The sequence below is a fragment of the Chelonia mydas genome, chromosome 23 (assembly GCF_015237465.2).
Source record: "Chelonia mydas isolate rCheMyd1 chromosome 23, rCheMyd1.pri.v2, whole genome shotgun sequence".
NCBI classification, from domain to species: domain Eukaryota; kingdom Metazoa; phylum Chordata; order Testudines; family Cheloniidae; genus Chelonia; species Chelonia mydas.
This window is the reverse complement of record NC_051263.2, coordinates 3,050,499-3,067,092: the sequence shown is the minus strand read 5'-3', so window position 1 is coordinate 3,067,092 and position 16,594 is coordinate 3,050,499. Positions and strand designations below refer to the sequence as shown.

The 16,594-nt window shown below is 61.6% G+C and overlaps 2 protein-coding genes across 15 annotated transcripts in view; both read left to right on the top strand.

Annotated features, from left to right (window-relative positions):
• SIRT2 (sirtuin 2) overlaps nt 1–4,781 on the top strand; it is a 23,248-nt gene extending 18,467 nt beyond the window's left edge. The window contains exon 16 of the mRNA XM_043534829.1: nt 4,771–4,781. The gene's annotated coding sequence lies outside the window, so the exon portion shown is untranslated. The remainder of the gene's footprint in view (nt 1–4,770) is intronic.
• Nucleotides 1–16,594, top strand: part of RINL (Ras and Rab interactor like) — a 22,023-nt gene extending 5,429 nt beyond the window's left edge. For 8 of the 14 annotated variants that reach the window (XM_043534818.1, XM_037884684.2, XM_037884688.2 and 5 more), the window contains 10 exons: nt 1,570–1,735; nt 3,287–3,404; nt 6,697–6,769; nt 7,409–7,497; nt 7,924–8,283; nt 8,736–9,362; nt 10,712–11,026; nt 11,653–11,781; nt 12,247–12,410; nt 15,316–16,594. In XM_043534818.1, coding sequence (XP_043390753.1) covers nt 1,570–1,735; nt 3,287–3,404; nt 6,697–6,769; nt 7,409–7,497; nt 7,924–8,283; nt 8,736–9,362; nt 10,712–11,026; nt 11,653–11,781; nt 12,247–12,410; nt 15,316–15,633 — 2,359 coding nt within the window. In that variant the 3' untranslated portion in view covers nt 15,634–16,594. The remainder of the gene's footprint in view (nt 1–1,569; nt 1,736–3,286; nt 3,405–6,696; nt 6,770–7,408; nt 7,498–7,923; nt 8,284–8,735; nt 9,363–10,711; nt 11,027–11,652; nt 11,782–12,246; nt 12,411–15,315) is intronic. The other 6 variants (XM_043534824.1, XM_043534826.1, XM_043534821.1 and 3 more) reach the window with 1 other exon arrangement.

The following is a 16,594-nucleotide window of genomic DNA, read 5'->3' as shown; positions in this document are numbered from 1 at the left end:
CCTCGCTCTGCTGTCCAGGACATCCAATGGCAAAACTTTTCCTTTGGGGGCCCCAAGAAAGGGTGTTTGGGGACAGTGAGGCCAGGGCCAGACGGGGTGGATGGGGGAAACTGAGGCCCAGGGGCAGTGCTAAGGATATGTTCCCTTCCTGGAGGAAGCAGTCATTCGTGGTTCTGCTTTTTCCCCATGCACAAGTCTGGGTGCTTCCCAGGTCGAGCTGGGAGTGGGTTTGATGGGATTTCAAGGTTTATGGGTATGCAGGGTCTGGGGGGCAGGGGGGAGAGGTGTAGGCTGGAGTGCCGGGGGTGGAGTGTGTGTGGACCCCCCCTTCCTAGTTTATACACTTTGCAGGGAGCCCTTTGAACGCATGTTCAGGCCATTGCAAGTTTCTAACCCCCCCACCCTTGGCTTCGGGGAGCCCCCCAGGGCAGGGCCTTCACCTCCCCCAGCTCCTAGAGGCCTGGAAATCAGCCATGGGGGGCGGGGGAAAGAAAGCCTGGTTGGGTGGCTTTTTCAGCCGTTACAAAGGGTGTGTGGGTGGAGGGAGGGAGCCAGCCCATGGCGGAGCTGAGTTCCTTCCCCAGTGGGGTTGGGTAGGCGTCACTCGCAGGAGGACGGGGAGTTGCGTGCACATCTGTCCGTCCCACACGCAGCTTGGCGCCAGGAGAAGCAATTCTCTGTAGCGTCTGGATCCATTTGGCAACGTTTCGGATCCAAGTTGGGGGCAGAGCAGCCCTGGGAAAGGGGGCGACGCTGCACAGAACCCCCCCCCCAACCAAGATTGCCCCCGCATGATGCCAGGACCTGGACTGATCCCTCTTAGGTTGGGGGGATCCTGTTATCCTGGGAGCTGCACCAACCTCCCTGACCAAGTTTGGGGCCCTCATTGTGCTGGGCACTGCCCAGACCCTTCCCAACAAAGATCAGGATCCCCCTGTCATGCCAGTGCAGCAGCACCCCCTCCCCGCCCCCCCCCGCCAGATATCAGGGGTCCCCCATTGTGCCCGGCCCTGCACAGACGCATAGTAAGAGACAGTTCCTGCCCCCAATGAGTTTGCCATCTAACTAGACAAAGGAGAAGGGGCGTGACACTCATTTACAAGTGGGGAAACTGAGGCACAGCAGGGTGCCGTGACTCACCCAGGGAGCTGGGGATTGACCCAACATGCCCTGAGTGCCATCCAGCGCCTTCAATGCTAGACGCGTGTGTATTTGAAGCGACGGCCCAGTGGTTGCTAAGATCCTTAGGCAGAGATATGGGTGCAGAGAGGTCTGTGTCTTGGGCAGAGGGGTAGAGAACCACCCTTCCTCCCCCTGCTCTGAGGAGCTGTGGGGCTGGGCTGGGACCTCCTGCCACCAGCTAGAACCTAGGCATCCGGGACACCCAGCCACGGCTTTTCATGCCCCGCTAAATTCAACTCCACGAGCAGGAGCCGGGACAGCGCTGCCGCATCGGCCAATGGGAGGCTAGCCAGAGGCTCCGCCACACCCTCTCATTGGTTGGACGTACCCCCAAGGCGTGGCTGATGCCCACCCACACTTCAGAGCCTCTCGTGTGTTTGTGCGCAGCCTCCAGCGTCTGCTGCAGAATGGCCAGTGCCAGGCCCCGGCGGGAGACCCGCCCTCGCCCCCCCTGACGATCCTGGACAGGCTCCTGCTGACCCAGGGGCTCTGGCAGCTGCTCAGCCTGGGCCCGGAGCAAGCCACGGAGCTGCTGAGGATGCAGCCGCCTGGGGTAAGTGGCTGGCCGGTGAGGCAGGCAGTGGGTGTGGGACCGTGCAGGGCTATAAGGGGGTGGCCGGGTGGAGCTCTAAGGTGGGCAGGGCAGTAAGGAGGTGGGTGGGTGGGGCGGGGCTGGAAGGTGGGCGGGGCCATAAGGTGGGTGGGTGGAGCTGTAAGGTGGGCAGGGCCATAAGGTGGGTGGGGGTGGAGCTGTAAGGTGGGTGGAGCCATAAGGTGGGCAGGATGGAGCTGTAAGGTGGGTGGGGCCGTAAGGTGGGTGTGGGGAGCTATAAAATGGGCGGGGCTGTAAGGTGGATGGGGGTGGAGCTGGAAGGTGGGCCGTGCTGTAAGGTGGATGGGGGGTGGAGCTGGAAGGTGGGAGGGGCTGTAAGGAGGTAATGGGGCTGGAAGGTGGGCGGGGTGGAGCTGGAAGGTGGGCGGGGTGGAGCTGGAAGGTGGGTGGGGCTGGAAGGTGGGCAGGGTGGAGCTGGAAGGTGGGCGGGACTGGAAGGTGGGCGGGGCTGGAGCTGGAAGGTGGGCGGGGTTGGAAGGTGGGCGGGGGTGGAGCTGGAAGGTGGGCGGGGCTGGAAGGTGGGCGGGGCTGGAGCTGGAAGGTGGGCGGAGCTGGAAGGTGGGCGGGGGCGGGGCTGGAAGGTGGGCGGGGGCGGGGCTGGAAGGTGGGCGGGGCTGGAAGGTGGGCGGGGTGGGGCTGGAAGGTGGGCGGGGTGGAGCTGGAAGGTGGGCGGGGCTGGAAGGTGGGCGGGGGCGGGGCTGGAAGGTGGGCGGGGCTGGAGCTGGAAGGTGGGCGGGGCTGGAGCTGGAAGGTGGGCGGGGCTGGAAGGTGGGCAGGGGTGGGGCTGGAAGGTGGGCGGGGCTGGAAGGTGGGCAGGGGTGGGGCTGGAAGGTGGGCGGGGCTGGAAGGTGGGCGGGGGCGGGGCTGGAAGGTGGGCGGGGGCGGGGCTGGAAGGGGGGCGGGTGTGGAAGGTGGGCGGGGCGGGGCTGGAAGGTGGGCGGGGCTGGGGCTGGAAGGTGGGCGGGGGTGAAGCTGGAAGGTGGGCAGGGCTTTAAGGTGGACAGGGGTGGAGCTGTAAGGTGGGTGGGGGTGAAGCTGGAAGGTAGGCGGGGCTGTAAGGAGGTGGCTGGGTGGGGCTGGAAGGTGGGCAGGGCTTTAAGGTGGACCGGGGGGTGGAGCTGTAAGGTGGGCGGGGCCGTAAGGTGTGCAGGGGTGAAGCTGGAAGGTGGGCGGGGCTGTAAGGAGACGGCTGGGGGGCTAGGGGCTACACCATCCCCTTTTCCTCCCTCCGGCCCCGGGGAGGGCTGGCACTGAGGTGGCTAACGCCCTGGGGCTGCCATTAGCACCGTTCCTGGCAGGCAGGGGTCAGACTGCAAGCTTCGGGGACAAACCAAGGCCCTGTGGGGCATGGAGAGAGCCAGACTGCCCCCCCCCACCCCCGTCTCCGCTTGGGACCCCACAAACCGGCCTCCAGAGACAGGCCCTGGGGCCCTCACCCAGACCCACCAGCCGGCTCCCTTCCAAACCTGCCGAACTCTCTCCCCTCCCCAGACGTTCCTGGTGACCGGCGCGGGGAGCGGGGAGCTCAAGGTGCTGTCGGTGCAGAGCAGCGGAGAGGGGCACCAAGCCGGAGCCGTCTGCCGTTTCCACATCAAGGAGAGCGGCTCGGGTAGGTCGGGGCAGCGGCTGGGCTCATTGCAGAGGGGTCAGCCGGCGCCCCAGCCCCCGGGAGCCACCTGTCTGGGCTCTCGCAGCACGTCAGCGGAGCCAGGGATGGAACCCGGGAGTCCTGACGCCCAGCCCCCTGCTCTGACCAGTAGACCCCGCTTCCCTCCCCGAGCTGGGGGTGGAACCCAGGAGTCCGGACATCAGTTTTTCCTGCTCTAACCTCTAGTCCCCACTGCCTTGACAACAGCTGGATGATACAACCAGCCCATAAAGTTCTGAGGTCGGTGATGTCGTTTCCTCCTGCTAAACAAGAAAAGGGAAGGGCCCCAGCTATCGCAAAAGCCTGGAGGGGGAAGGATCTGATGCCATGCCGGGGACCCCGGGGAGGGGCTAGACCCACCCACCCCCCCAGGACGCAGCCGGCTGCTCCCAATAGTAATGCTGCTCTGGGTTTCAGCACCAGGCTCTGAGCTTCGCCCCTGCCCAGCTCATGCTTCCTTGGTGAGGTATGTGGGGCAGGAAAGGGCAGCTCCCAGCTAGGGAGGAGTTCAGTCAAGTGATTAGAGCAAGGGGGCTGGGAGCCAGGACTCCTGGGTTCTCTCCCCAGCTCTGGGAGGGGAGTGGGGTCTAGTGGTTAGAGCAGGGGGGGCTGGGAGCCAGGACTCCTGGGTTCTATCCCCGGTGCTGGGAGAGGAGTGAGGTCTAGTGGTTAGACCAGGGCGTGGGCTGGGAGTCAGGACTCCTGGCCCTCTTTCTCCTAACTCACTATGTAGCCTTGAGCAACTCTGTTCCCCTTTCTGTGCCTCAGTTTCCCCCATTTAAGACATCTTAGTGGGGAGGTTAAATCATCTCCATTTTTAGGATAGATGGCGTAAACTGAGGCACAGGAAGATGACAGCTCTTGGCCCAAGCTCAGATGGAGAGCGGAAGGGAGGGGATTGAACCCAGGACTCCTGGATTCCCATTCCCAGCAAGGAACTCCTTTTCCTCCATCAACCCCTTTCCTTCTTCCTGGTGAAGGAGCCGAGGATGGATGGAACCCAGGTGTCCGAGCTCCCTGTCCGGTGCTCCTGCCAGGTTTCTCTCAAAGGTGCATCTGGCTTGGCAGTCCAGGGGGGGTTGCAGGTTGTGGACAGATCCTCGTGGCTGGGGGTGTTGGAAGGGTGGGGGGCTGTGATGGGGAGAGGAGGCAGCTGCTGGAGGTGGAGAAGGGGCAGAGCTTAGCTTGGTGCAGAGCTGACTGGGGGGAAACTGAGACACGGAGTGATGGCAAGTCTGGGCCCAAGGTCAAGCAGGTGGATAGAAAAATCCCCCCCGCCCCCGGGCTCTTGGGTTCTATCCCCAGCCAGAAACTCCATCAGCCCCAGGGTCAGTGATGTGAAGGCCCCAGCCGTGCCCGCACCCCCACCCTGCGCTGGCATCAGGGCAGCCTGTCGTAGCTTCCTCCTTGCTTCTGGGAAGAACCGGGGCGGCTTATCTCTGCTGATCTCTGCTGCAGACGTGTTCTGTGCCTGGTGCGGCGGGGGCGGGGGGGGCGATGGGGTTACTCAGGGCAGTCCTGAAGGGAACAGATCGCGGTACGGCCACCCTGGAGCCAGCCAGGGCCTCGGTCTTGCCCCTGAGGCGTCAGTGCAGACCAGAGCTGGGAGAGTCAGGAAATAGCCCAGGCTTGTACCTGATTTAAATGAGTGCCGAACAGTGCCAGATAGTGGTTAGAGCAGGGGGGGGCTGGGAGCCAGGACTCCTGGGTTCTCTCCCCAGCTCTGGGAGGGGAATGGGGTCTAGTGGTTAGAGCAGGGAGGTGGCTGGGTGTCAGGAGTCCTGGGCTCTCTTCCCAGCTCAGGGAGGGGAGTGGGGTCTAGTGCAGAGGTTCTCAAACTGTGGTCCATGGACCACCAGTGGTCCGCGAACTCCATTCAGGCGGTCCACGGATAGTTCCCTCTAAGGACTGCCCTGGGCCCCTATTCCCTGGGCGGCCGCACACGAGAGACTGACGGGCCACCCACCGAATTAGTGGAGCTGCGCAGACGCACATGTAAGGTGAGGTGGTGGCCTTGGGGAGGATAGGGGGTAGGTCGGAGGGAGCAGTGGGGTGAGAAGAGGGGGTGGGGGGAATTTGGGACATGCAAGGCTGCAGCGGCCAGAGAAAGAGGCAACTTTCCCCAGCTCCAGGGCTGTGGCTGCTGGGAAGAGACCCCCCTCCCCCCCGCCCTTTCCCAGCCCCAGCTCGGGGGCTGCCACGGCAGGGGAGAGAGGGAGAGACCCCCTCCCTTCCCAGCCCCAGCTCGGGGGCTGCTGCGGCAGGGGAGAGAGTGTGAGAGCCCCGCTCCTTCCCAGCCCCAGCTCGGGGGCTGCCGCGGCAGGGGAGAGAGTGTGAGACCCCCTCCCTTCCCAGCCCCAGCTCGGGGGCTGCTGCGGCAGGGGAGAGAGGGTGAGAGCCCCGCTCCTTCCCAGCCCCAGCTCGGGGGCTGCCGCGGCAGGGGAGAGAGGGTGAGACACCCCTCCCCCTCCTTCCCAGCCCCAGCTCGCATTAGAAAGGTAAAACTATTGATATGAAAATATGAGTCGTGGGCTTTTATTTGTAGAACAAAAATAGTTAGTTATTATTAAGTTTTTTTTTAATATAGCGCTTTTATCCAAAGCGCGTTGCAATAGTTAGCTAACGGTACAAACAACATTTGGAAAGATCATTAAGTGGTCCGCCGAGACCTTCAGGATTTTCAAGTGGTACGTGGGAAAAAAAAAGTTTGAGAACCACTGTCTAGTGGTTAGAGTGGGGAGGTGGCTTGGTGTCAGGACTCCTGGGTCCCCTCCCCAGCTCTGGGAGGGGAGTGGGGTCTAGTGAGTAGAGCAGGAGGCTGGGAGCCAGGACTCCTGGGTTCCTTTCCTGCTCTGCCATGGACTCTCTGCATCACCTTGTTTCTTCATTTCTTGGAGCCTCTGATTCCCCATCGGGGACATGGGATCGGGGAGTGTTTCTGGCAGTCTGGTGCTATGGGGAGCACAGACTGGGGAGGGGGGTCTGGCACTGGAGGCCCTGTCACTCAGATCCACCCACACATACACACACTCAACCTTTGGAACTGGCCTGGCCTGGGACGTGCCCCACCCCAGAACAAGCCACTTCTTAAGAGCTCAAGAGAATCTCCTGACTGAGGAAAACTTCCAGCCAGTTTCTGCTACTGGGCAAGCCCCCTGCAACCTCCCAGCCCTCCCCTTCTCCACCGCCCCCAGCACCTAGGCTGCACTGGGGCCCCGCTCTGTCTCTCAGACCCCATCTCTCTCTCTTCCAGCTGTTTCCCTGGAAGGGTCCCAACTGCGTTTCCTGGGGCTCCTGGAACTGGTCGCCTTCCTCTCCGTGAGCAGGTGAGCGGGGCTGGGTCAGGGGTGGGAACGTGCAGGTGACACTTTCCCTGAGTCTCTGCTCTCCTGTCTCCAGGGCTAGGCCTTTGCCTCTATCAGTTATGGGCTGGGAGCCAGGACTCCTGGGTTCTACCCCAGCTCTGGGAAGGGAGTGGGGTCTAGTGGTTACAGAAGGGAGTCTGGGAGCCAGGATTCCTGATTCCCCACTCCACTCCCTTTTAAAGACCCAATAACCTGCCCCCACCCCACTCATCAGGTGAAAAGCCCCCTCGCAGAGGGGATGTGAGTGTGTGATGGGGGCACTCTTCAGGGGTGGGGGCATTCCCCGACCCCTAGCCCAGCATTCCGGGAAGTGCAATTTATGGGTGCTTGCCTGGGTTTGAGGAAGCTGCGGGGGTGGGGGCAGGGTGGCCACGGTGACTTCCTCCTGCAGCCACCCAGCATGGGGCATGCCCCTCCCCTGCAGCACCCCTGCTTCTTCCACTCCAGGGCCCTGGCCAGTGCGGGCGTCTGGTGCGGGGGGCTGGATGGTGCCAGGAGGGCAGGACCCTGGCCAGTGCGGGCATCGGGAGGGTCCTTCCTGCACTGCCCCTTCTCCCTACAGCCCTCCGCTAACTGGCTCCTGGTCTCTCTTGCTTGCAGGGACGTGCTGCCCCTCCCGCTGCGGCTCCCGGCCGCCTTGCAACACCTCGGCAGGGCCGAGCTGAACAGCTGTGCGGCCCTGGGCATGAGTGAGTGCTCCGCCCGCGGGCAATTTCACCCCCAGCCAGGGCCTCCGCGAGGAAGCCAGACACCCTCACTCGGGGGCGAGGGAGGAATGGGGTCAGGTCGCCTCGTGGGTAGAGGCGCTCAATGTTCGACCTCTGTATGCAGCCGGATGAGAGAACCCAGGAATCCTGGCTCCCAGCCCCCCTGCTCTAACCACTGGACCCCACTCCTCTTCCAGAGCTGGGGATAGAACCCAGGAGTCCTGGTTCCCAGCCCTCCCCACCCCACCCCACCCCACTTTAACTAGTAAGCCCCAGAGCATGACAGTGGGGCAGGAAAGGTACCTGTGTCCTACCCTCAGCACACAGCGCTGACCCCCCCGCCCCCAAGCTGGGTTACATCTGCCCAGGCACTCATGTCTGTCTCCTGCTGCCCGGTGTCCCCGGCAGGGTTCTGGAGTCCTCCCTTTAAGCCGTCGGCCACAGGCGAGGAGGAGGAAGAGAACATGGGGTCCAGCCCCGAGTCCCCCAACGCCCCGGAGATGAGCGGCCCGGCCTGCTGCATCCGGGTGACGTCAGAGGACGGGGCGCTCTTCATCATCAACCCTCTCTTCCTGTCGGAGCACAGCAGCGAGGGCTGGCTCCCCGCTGGGGTGCCGCCCCCGTTCCACCTGCCCGAGAGAGGGGGCACCATCCGGCTGAAAAACGGGCAGGGCCCTGGCCTGTTGGACAAGCCGCCGGCGCCTGCCGACGCCGAGATGGGCCAGTTGGGAGCCCTGGAGCCCGGGAAGGAGGGGGAGCCGGGCAAAGGTAAGCGCCAGTGGCCTACCAGTTTGGGGGTGGAGGTGTTGGGATCGGGCTTGGGGGGCGAGTGTGTGCTGGGACTCAATGGCGTTGGGGCATCTGTGTAACACGCCCATCCTGGCTCAGACTTCATGCCTAGGCCGCTCCCTTTCTCCTCTCCCACAGGGGTCGTCCCCCACCCCCCAAATTGCAGGCTCCTGGGGGGCGGAATTGCCCTGCACTCAGGATCAGGGGTAGGGAGGGGGTGTAAATTCCTCACCCCATAGCCCCTAGTGGCCAGCTAGACACAAAGGAGTTGCTCCCTTTTGCGCCGAGCCTTGTAGTAGGTTGTTATCCTGGGATAACGCTCCGGGGGGGGGCTCTGCGTGGTGCAAAGGGCGTGAGCCGCGCTCTAGGGGGCTGCCACTGGGTGAGCAAGACGCCAACCCCTCAGCGCCCTCCCCCCGTCTCCCCCCTAGCAGGCGATGCCCCACCGGCCTCGGTGAAACGGAAACTGCTACTACGCCGTCCGGCCTGGAACATGTCGGAGGACCAGGTGTCCCCGCCGCCGACCGAGAGGCAGGAGGGCCCGGCCTCCCCGCACCGGGTCTCTTGGATCGAGGGGGCCTTGGACGCCCCCTGGGCGCTGAAGAAGTCCCACTCGGAGTCCTCGCTGCTGGGCGCCCGGGACAGCCTGCTCCTGCCGCCCATCCCCGAGCTGGACTCGCTGTCGGTCAGCAGCGTGGAAGAGGAGCCCGACGCCCACCCGGCCACGCCCCGCAAGAAGCACCAGTCAGCCGCGCTGTCAGGCCGGGTCCTGCACCGGCTGTCGGCCGTGGGCAGCGCCCTGACCAGCTTCCTCTCGGCCGAGCGCCGGCTGGCCAAGCGGGTCCAGGAGCTGACGCAGGAGCCGGCCTCCTACGTCGGGGGCCTGGTGCAGAACTTCGTGGGGCACGTGCTGCGGGGCGGGGCGGCCCGGCACCCCACCAGCACCGACCTGCTGCAGGAGATCCGCCAGACGATGAGCAGCCTCAAGGGCTACCTGTGCGAGAGCTCGGAGCTGCAGGACGCCTGGGAGTACGGGGACCTCGAGGACGTGGACCTGGGTACGGGGCGGGGGGCGTCCGCTGGCTAGGGGGGACTCAAAGGGGTGAGGGGCGTCAGCTGGGAACTGGGCATTGGGCTCAAGGGGGTAGGGTCGTCTGTGAGCTGGGGGAGGGGAGGCATCTGGGAGCTGGGTTTTGGGTTCAAGATGTGGGGGGCAGTGGCTGGGGGCTGGGTACGGGGGGGCAGTAGGATGGGGGTGGCTGGGTATGGGGGGGGCGGCAGGATGGGGGCGGGCTGGGGGCTGGGTACGGGATACAGAAGAAGAGAGACGTCCTCCCCCATGTGAGGAATTCTCAAGGCGGTGGGGGAGGTGGGGGGCTGGCTCAGTGGATCCCACCTTAAGGTCACCGCTTTGGTCCAGCCTGCTCCCCGTCATTTCCCACCCCCAGTCATTTACCACCCCCCACATGCTTCCATCCCTGGGGTGGGGGTGAGACGCGCTGGGGCCCGGGGGGGGAGGTTGCCCAGACTCCCCCCCCGATCTTGGGGCAGGGGCAGGGTTGGCTCAGGCAATTGGTGGGGGGAAGGGCCCCGACTAGATTTCCCCCGCCCCCCCAAGATGGAGGCTGTCACGGGTAAGCTAGTAGCGGGGGACCCCCCCCCCCGCCCCAGGGTTATAAATAGCCCCTCCAGGAAGCGCTGTCTGTAAATGCAGCCGGAAAGGCCACTGTGGTCAAACCGCCCCCCAACCCGCTGCAGCATCCGCCCTGGCTCCGGGGTGTCAGTGAACGCCTGAGCAGGAAGCTGGGGGGGGACTGGGGGGGGCCAGAGGACAGCTCTTAAAGGGGAACCGGGCCTGGCCCCTTGGTGCTGGGGGGGGGGGCCCAGAGGCTCCCCTCGCTCCTGGGGGAGGACAGCTTGGTGCCAGGGCCGGGGAGCCAGGCAGGGAAGGGGGGCGGCTCGGGCGGGGCAGCGGATAACGGGTCCCAGCTCCACCAGACGGGGCAGGGCAGGGTGCAGGGTTAGCGATGCTTTAAGGGAGAGAACAAAGTGCTCTGGGGTTGGTGTGTGTGGTATCACACTCCCCTCCCCGAGCTGGGGAGAGAACCCAGGAGTCCAGGCTCCCAGCCTCCCCTGCTCTAACCACTCGACCCCACTCCCCTCCCCGAGCTGGGAGAGAACCCAAGAGTCCTGGCTCCCAGCCCCCCCTGCCCTAACCACTGAACTCCCCTTCCCTCGTCACTTGTGCAGCTTCCTCTGCCCTCCAGGGCCCCAGCCCCAGTTGCCTGACCCCATGTAGCAGGCCCAATGGAGACGAGGTTCCTGATCCGGGGCCCCCGAGCTCTTGCCCTGTGCCAGACGCCCCCCGGCTTGACCCCCTCTCTCCGTCCCCGTCCCCCCCCCACAGGCTCCCTGGTGGAGACGGCCCTGTACAAGTGTGTCCTGAAGCCGCTGCGGGACTGCATCTACGGCCAGCTCCTGGAGTTTCACAGCCGGGATGGGAGTCTGCAGAAGCTGCGCGACCACCAGCTGACCATGGGCCGCCAGAGCCTGGCGGAGCTGGGGGTGACGGCCAACGTCCCCGACGCCCCGGCCCTCGAGCGCATCCAGGCCAAGCTGGTCCAGATGCACCAGGCCTACTCGCCCAAGAAGAAGGAGGCCCAGCTGCTCAAGGCCTGCAAGCTGATCTACGAGGCCATGAACCACGGCACGGGTGGCAAGGGTAGGGGAGGCTGGCTGGGGTGGGGGGGCGGGGGCGGCACGAGGCTGCCAGGGAAACCTGCACCCAGGTCCTGGGGAACCCCTGCTACCGCATGGGACCCCACTTAGCTGCCCCCCAGCCCCCAAAGATGGCATCCTACACCCTCCCTGAGACAGCCCTGTCTCCCCCTGCCCCTGTGAAGTGTTCCTGAGCTGCCATCTCTGCCCCCCAGCCTTGATGGGTCTCTGTTTTGGGGGGGGATTGTGTGGGGTACTGTGGACATCCCGTAACTTGGGGTATTGGGACTGGCCCCTGCAGGAGGTGGGCTCGAGCCCCTCCCCAGGGTACTGGGACTGGCCGCTGGGGGTGGCGGGGAATCAAACCCTCCCCCCACCAGGGGTATTGGGACTGGCCCCGCAAGGGGTGGGATCGAGCCCCCCCCCCCCCCCCCCCCCCCCCCCCACACACACAGGGTATTGGAACTGGCCACTCCAGGGTGGATGGAATCAGTCTCCCCGCCCCCTCCCTTCCCCCCCGTGGGTATTGGGACTTGCCCCTGCAGGGGGTGGGATCGAACCCTCCCAACCCCGGGGAATTGGGACTGGCCCCAAGGGGGGCGTTCTCACCGCCTGTCTCTCTCTGCTCAGAGGTCTACGGGGCGGACGACTTCCTGCCTGTCCTGACCTACGTCCTGGTGAAGTGCGACATCGTCTCGGTGCAGCTGGACGTCGAGTACATGATGGAGCTGCTGGACCCCAGCCAGCTGCAGGGAGAAGGTCAGAGCCCTGACCCCGTCCTTCCCCAGCCGGGCTGGGGACCCGCAGGCTGTCTGTGGATGCCCCCGCTAGGGGTGAGCCTGCAGCCGGGCTGGCCGACCCAGTGGCTCGTGGGGTTGGAAAGCGGGTGCTGAGCGTTTTCCCGCTCTCCCCAGTCGAGCCGTGCCCTGGTCAGCAGTGCCTGGGTGGCACACACCCGCAGCCCCCCGATGGCTCCTTGGCTGAGCTGAGCTGGTGGGGCCTCGCGGGGCTCAGGGGGGAAGCTGGCGCCACCCGGCTGCCTTGCAGCTCAGGACAGCGCGTGAGAAGCAAACAGGCCACGGAGACTGTAGGGGGGCAGGTCTCCCTTCACCGGCACCAGTCGTAGTCCCTTTATCCTCTCTGCGCGCCAGCCCCTAGCGGTGACGGGCATGCCCCCGGGCCCCTGACGTCTGAGCCCCGCATTCCTCCCCACCCCTCCTGCAGGCGGCTACTACCTCACCACCTGGTTCGGGGCTCTTTACCACATCAGCAACTTCCAGTCGGCCATGGTGACCCGGCAAATCAGCCTAGAAGCGCAGGACTCCATCCACCAGTGGCAACGTCGGCGTACCATCCACCACAACCAACACAGCCGGTGCCGCTCCCAGGTAGGGCCGGCTGCTCTGGGAGGTCACGGCTCTAACGGGGGGCTCAGGGGGCTGCTGGGTTCTATACCGGCCTCTGGCGTGGTCTACTGATTACAACAGGGCGGGACAGGGAGCCAGGGTTCCTGGGTTCTTTGGCCCTGACGTGCTGGGTGACCTTTGGGGTCCGTCCCTTCGCCTCTCCGTGACTCAGTTTCCCCATCCGTGAAAAATGGGATCGTCAGTTTATTCTGAGCAAGGACCCGCAGCAGCGAACGAAAGCATGAATTCCCGGTCGCCTTGTAAACGTGTCAAATGCGTAGCGAGTAGGAAAAAAGACAGGAGGGAGAGCGAGCTGCGTGCAACAGGTGCGTGAACTGGGAATCTGGGATGCCAATGAACCAATCCCAAAGTGCTTAATACTATGGAGAGGTGGGTTCTCAGTGTGTTGCAGAACATGTAGATAAGCTAGCGAATAGCTGTGCACTCCGGATGGGTGCCCCCTACCTCAGGGGCTGATCAGCACCACATGCTTGCCCATAAACCGGAGTGACAAGTCCAGGGTCAAGCGTGCTACTGACCCATATTTTGGAGAAGTCCCTTGGGCTGGAAGGACTAACAAGCTTCTGGGTGTTACAATGAGCTGTCGCGGATGTTTCTGCGGCATTCCTCTTCCCCCCTCCGCACGGAGATGGAATTGCTCCGCTGTGTGTGTGTCATAGACCCAACGCTAAAAGTGAAGGGAGATTCTCCTTCATCGCCAGTGCTTTTGGAACAGAGGGGTCTGAGTTTTAGCCTCTCCCGCCATCCCGTTTATATGAGCAACCCACCTAGAGGCAAGCCCCGAAGAGCTGAATTTGAGTGTAGCTACCAGCCATGTGTCTTCCCTTGCGTATATACACATAGCACCTGGAGGCCTCAGTTGAGATGGGGGGCCCCTGTTGTGCCAGGTGCTGCACAGTCAGAGGCAGCTCCTGCTCCAAAGAGCTGACACTCTAAATAGACATAAGAACGGCCCTACTGGGTCAGACCAAGGGTCCGTCTAGGCCAGTATCCTGTCCTCTGACAGTGGCCAATGCCAGGTGCCCCAGAGGGAATGAACAGAACAGGGAATCATCGAGTGATCCATCCCCAGTCACCCATTCCCAGCTTCTGGCAAACAGAGGCTAGGGACACCATCCCTGCCCAGCCTGGCTAATCGCCACTGATGGACCTATCCTCCATGAATTTATCTAGCTCTTTTTTTAACCCTGTTATGGTCTTGGCCTTCACAACATCCTCTAGCAAGGAGTTCCACAGGTTGACTGTGCGTTGTGTGAAGAAGTACTTCCTTTTGTTTGTTTTAAACCTGGTGCCTATTAATTTCATTTGGTGACCCCCTAGTTCTTGTGTTATGAGTAGTAAACAACACTTCCTTATTGACTTTCTCTACACCAGTCATGATTTTATAGACCTCAATCATATCCCCCCTTAGCCATCTCTTTTTCCAAGCTGAAAAGTCCCAGTCTTATTAATTTCTCCTCATACGGAAGCCGTTCTATACCCCTAATCATTTTTGTTGCCCTTTTCTGAACCTTTTCCAATTCCAATATATCTTTTTTGAGATGGGACGGCCACATCTGCACAGTATTCAAGCTGTGGGCATATACATATGGCAGTGGGCGTATACATATGGCAGTATTCAAGCTGTGGGCATACCATGGATTTATATAGAGGCAACATGATATTTTCTGTCCTATTCTCTCTCCCTTTCTTAATTATTCGCAACATTCTGTTGGCTTTTTCGACGGCCGCTGCACATTGAGTGGATGTTTTCAGAGAACTCTCCACACTGACTCCGAGATCTCTCTCTGGAGTGGTAACAGCTCATTTAGACCCCATCATTGTATATGTAGAGTTGGGATTACACTTTCCAGTGTGCGTTACTTTGCATTTATCAACATTAAATTTCATCTGCCATTTTGTTGCCCAGTCCCCCAGTTTTGAGAGATCCTTTTGTAGCTCTTCGCACTCTGCCTGGGTCTTAACTATCTTCAGTAATTTTGTATCGTCTGCAAATTTTGCCACCTCACTGTTTACCCCTTGTCCCAGATCATTTATGAATATGTTGAACAGCATTTGTCCCAGTACAGACCCCTGGGGGACACCACTATTTACCTCTCTCCGTTCTGAAAACTGACCATTTATACCTACCCTTTGTTTCCTATCTTTTAACCAGTTACCGATCCATGAGAGCACCTGGCCTCTTATCCCGTGGCAGCTTACTTTGCGTAAGAGCCTTTGGTGAGGGACCTTGTCAAAGGCTTTCTGAAAATCTAAGTACTCTGTGTCCACTGGATCGCCCTTGGTCACCTCTGGAGCCCTTTTTAAAAATTGTGTCACATTAGCTACCCTCCAGTCATCTGGTACAGAAGCGGATTTAAATGATCGGTTACAGACGACAATTAGTAGTTCTGCAATTTCACATTTGAGTTCCTTCAGAACTCTTGGGTGATACCGTCTGGTCCCGGTGACTTATTGCTGTTTAATTTATCAGTTTGTTCCTCTCATGACGTCTCAATCTGGGACAGTTCCTCAGATCTGTCACCTAAAAAGAATGGCTCAGGTTTGGGAATCTCCCTCACATCCTCAGCCGTGAAGACCGATGCAAAGAATTCATTTAGTTTCTCCGCAATGGCCTTATCGTCCTTGAGTGCTCCTTTGCGCCTCCGACCTAGACAAAGGGTGGGCGGGGAAACTGAGGCACAGAGCGGGGACAGGACTTGTCCAAGATCACTCAGCAGGAATAGAGCCCAGATCTTGAGAGTCCCAGTTCAGTGCCCTACCCACTCTCTCTGTAATCTGATCTGTCTATGGTATGTAGAGGGTGCCCATCACCATAGCCTCTGGACTGCTTGATTTATTATTTTTCCCCCTCTCCTTCTCTCAGGACATCCTCTACGTCTCCTTCCAAGAGCCCTTCGCGAACCAGAAGGCCATCCCCGTCCCCGCCCACATGACAGCGGCCTCAGTGTGTGTGGTCTGCGGCAAGAAATATGGCGTCCCCAACCCAGAGGCCTATGGTCTTTTCCTGGTGACGGACAGCACCTCCCGGCTCCTGGCGGAGGACAGCCACCCCCAGCAGATCCGCTCAGCATCCCTCAAATCCCACAGCGCCTCCAGCTGCTTTGTTTACAAGCTGAAAAGAGAGGAGCAGGAAGCCCCATCTGAGGGCGACGGCCCGGCTCCTGCTCAGGAACCAATATAAGGCTGGGGGAGAGACGATGCAATCAGAGGCTGGCCGGATGGGAGCGTCCAGTCTGTGCAGCCAAAGCCCAGTGACCTCAGGACTGATGCCGGACTCTCCCCAGAGCCTCCCGGGTCCTAATATCTCAGGCCACCTGGGGAAAAAACAAACCCAAACTTCCCAAGGGTCGGAGCAAACGGGCGCTGGAGCGGCCAGCAGAAAGCGTGGAAGCCCCATTGACTTATAACTAGGAACGGCCAAAGCCCAGAGGAGCTGACTGGAGGGGACAGTCCTGCTGGGGCGGACGGGGCGTCCCTCATCTCTGCAGGGCACAGCTTGGGGGAGTAGATGTCCCAAGCTGGGATGGCCTTTCCCTGTGTTGGAATGCTACCAGCCTTGGGGCCGTGTTGGTCATTTAGGCTCCCAGCTGCAGCCCAGGGCCGGGACGTGGATGGCTCGGGATGCTGCGGTCCGGAGCACAGGAACCGTTCTGCTCTAGCCAGCTGCCTGAGCAGGGGCGGGGTGGTCCCGTGCTGTACGGGTTTGGGAGGTTGCAGCCCAGTGGGAAAGGGGCAGGGGAAAACCAAGTCCAATTTCCTCTCCGTGGCAGGGCTGGCATGTATCGCCCAAGGGGCACAGCGGTGGGGGAGCAGCTTGCCCTGATGTCCCTGCATCAGCTTCTGTCCCAAGGGCTGCACCTGACCTCCCCACACCCCAAATCCAGATGACTGTAACTAACCAGCCCTTTGGTTCCCCCCACAGTTCGAGGCTGTTCAAATGTGCTGTGAGCTTTACCACTTCTCTCTAGGGCCAGGAACCCAACTCATGGGAATCCCTGCTTAAAGGGGAAGTGACCTTAAACTCCTCAACCTTCTGCCTACGTCAGGGACTATATATTTATATGACCTTCCCCCCTGTAAAGGGAGGACTTTGGCCCGCTTGGTTACTCTTTCTTTAAATAAAAAGAGAGAACCTCTGAAAA